Below are 2,427 nucleotides of genomic sequence, written 5' to 3' on the forward strand. Positions count from 1 at the left end.
TTTATTTATTAGTCATTATGGTTCTTGATGGCTTTATTTATTAGTCATTATGGTTCTTGATGGATTTTAATCATTAGTCATTACACAGTAAGTTCTTGATGGCTTTATTTATTAGTCATTATGGTTCTTGATGGATTTTAATCATTAGTCATTACACAGTAGATTCTTGATAGATTTTAATCATTAGTCATTACACAGTAGGTTCTTAATGGATTTTAATCATTAGTCATTATGGTTCTTGATAGATTTTAATCATTAGTCATTACACAGTAGGTTCTTAATGGATTTTAATCATTAGTCATTACACAGTAGATTCTTGATAGATTTTAATCATTAGTCATTACACAGTAGGTTCTTAATGGATTTTAATCATTAGTCATTATGGTTCTTGATGGATTTTAATCATTTGTCATTACACAGTAAGTTCTTGATGACTTTATTTATTAGTCATTATGGTTCTTGATGGATTTTAATCATTAGTCATTACACAGTAGATTCTTGATAGATTTTAAAAATTAGTCATTACACAGTAGATTCTTGATAGATTTTAATCATTAGTCATTACACAGTAGGTTCTTAATGTATTTTAATCATTAGTCATTATGGTTCTTGATGGATTTTAATCATTAGTCATTACACAGTAGGTTCTTGATAGATTTTAATCATTAGTTATTACACAGTAGGTTCTTGATGGCTTTTATTTATTAGTCATTAAATAGCACAGTTCTTAGCGTGTTTTTCTATTTGTCATTAAAAACCAGGCTTCCTGTGTGTCTTCTATTCATTAGTTTTTAGACAACAAGGTTCTCTAGTGGCTTTAGTTATTAGATATAAGGGTTTTTTGGTGTCATTTATTTATTAGCTGTTAGATAGTGTGATTCGTAATGGCTGTTATTTACTAGTTTTTAGTTCTTGGTTGATTTTATTTATTAATCATTAAGTAGTAAGGTTCTTGATGGCTCTAACTACTAACCATCGGATGAATGTACTTGGTAAAAAACCTCTTGCACAAAATATGGAACCGAGTTAAAAACATCAGCTAAACTATAATCTTTCAATCATATAACGTAGATTGAAAAAACACAAAAGCAATGATTTTACAATTATTTCAAGTGGTTTCTTGGCAAGCTTGACATAACACTATTTTACATCTGGTATGTTTTATTATTTTTTTTATAGATTGTCAAAACTGAAACGTAAGTGAATATACGTAACTCCAAACAATATATAATTATTTAATTTATCACTTTACTATGTTAAAAAAATTACAACAATAGTACTGATCCCTTAAAAAAAGAATCAAAGTAAAATCATGCAGCTAGTTCCATTACATTGTACTTACTAGTTTTATAATTGTGATCTAGGAAATTGTTACCTGACTGATGCACACTATCCCTTTAAACTATCATATGTACACGTATTATAATAGTGGGAGGGACAATAATAATAACAGTACATACTTATAACGATTTCTTCAAACAATTTTAATTAAATTTTTGAAATTTATTGACATGGTTGTTACCTGGAAAGTTTTTTCTTCTCGTACAATAAGAAAAAAACATGAAAGTTGTTTTTAAATTCTTTGTTTAGTATCTGATTTTTCACATTAAATTCTTTAACTGCAAAAAAAAACATGCAAAAATGTTTCTAAAGGGACAGCTACAGTATTGTTAAAAAACAAACAATGATAATGCACAACCACATAAAGACAAAACGTACTCTTTAGCTGTGACACAGTCTTTGATGTAGGCTTTTTCCAAACATTGTAATGTGTTGATTAGAGCATACAAGTCTGCCATATTGTCATATCTGTAACAGAAAAACAAGTTCCCTAAAATTAGTAAAAAATTCCATTTAATAAAGTAAGAATAAGAACAGGTTGGACTAAAAATATGTACAGGTTAAAGACAAGCTCATCCTACACTACATTGATACCATAGTTTAGAGGGAGGGTAGAAAATGGGTTATTTCTAAAGAAAATCTAGTGCACAGCATCAATATTACCTCTATATTGTGTATCTTTTATATTTGTGTACAACAGAGAAAACACTAACTTTCTACAAGACATTTAATTCCTTCATTCTGATACGTTTCCACATAAGAACAATTCATTTAACATGTCCCTCAGGAGCCAATGGGTGTCTTTACACTACAATATTGTTGAATATTAAAAGTAAGTTCAATCTGGAAACTCCTAAAGATGGTGGTTTTAGATGTATCTTTTCGAGACAACTTCAAAATGAGTTTTTGTTTGTTAATTGATAATTTTTTTAATGAAATACAGCATCCTCAAGAAAGTCACACAGTACAGTAACGTGCTGTCCCAGATGCAAGGAAAGTCACACAGTACAGTAACGTGCTGTCCCAGATGCAAGGAAAGTCACACAGTACAGTAACGTACTGTCCTAGATGCAAGGAAAGTCACAC

General features: G+C 29.4%; 1 protein-coding gene across 1 annotated transcript in view; it reads right to left on the reverse strand.

Annotated features, from left to right (window-relative positions):
- The window catches only part of LOC106463434 (vacuolar protein sorting-associated protein 28 homolog), a 29,843-nt gene that overhangs the window by 22,273 nt on the left and 5,143 nt on the right, over nucleotides 1–2,427 (reverse strand). Inside the window, exon 3 of the mRNA XM_013923461.2 lies at nucleotides 1,720–1,809. Within this exon, the coding sequence (XP_013778915.1) occupies nucleotides 1,720–1,809 (90 nt within the window). The remainder of the gene's footprint in view (nucleotides 1–1,719; nucleotides 1,810–2,427) is intronic.

This window comes from Limulus polyphemus, unplaced genomic scaffold, assembly GCF_000517525.1.
Source record: "Limulus polyphemus unplaced genomic scaffold, Limulus_polyphemus-2.1.2 Scaffold1407, whole genome shotgun sequence".
In the NCBI taxonomy this organism is placed as follows: Eukaryota; Metazoa; Arthropoda; class Merostomata; order Xiphosura; family Limulidae; genus Limulus; species Limulus polyphemus.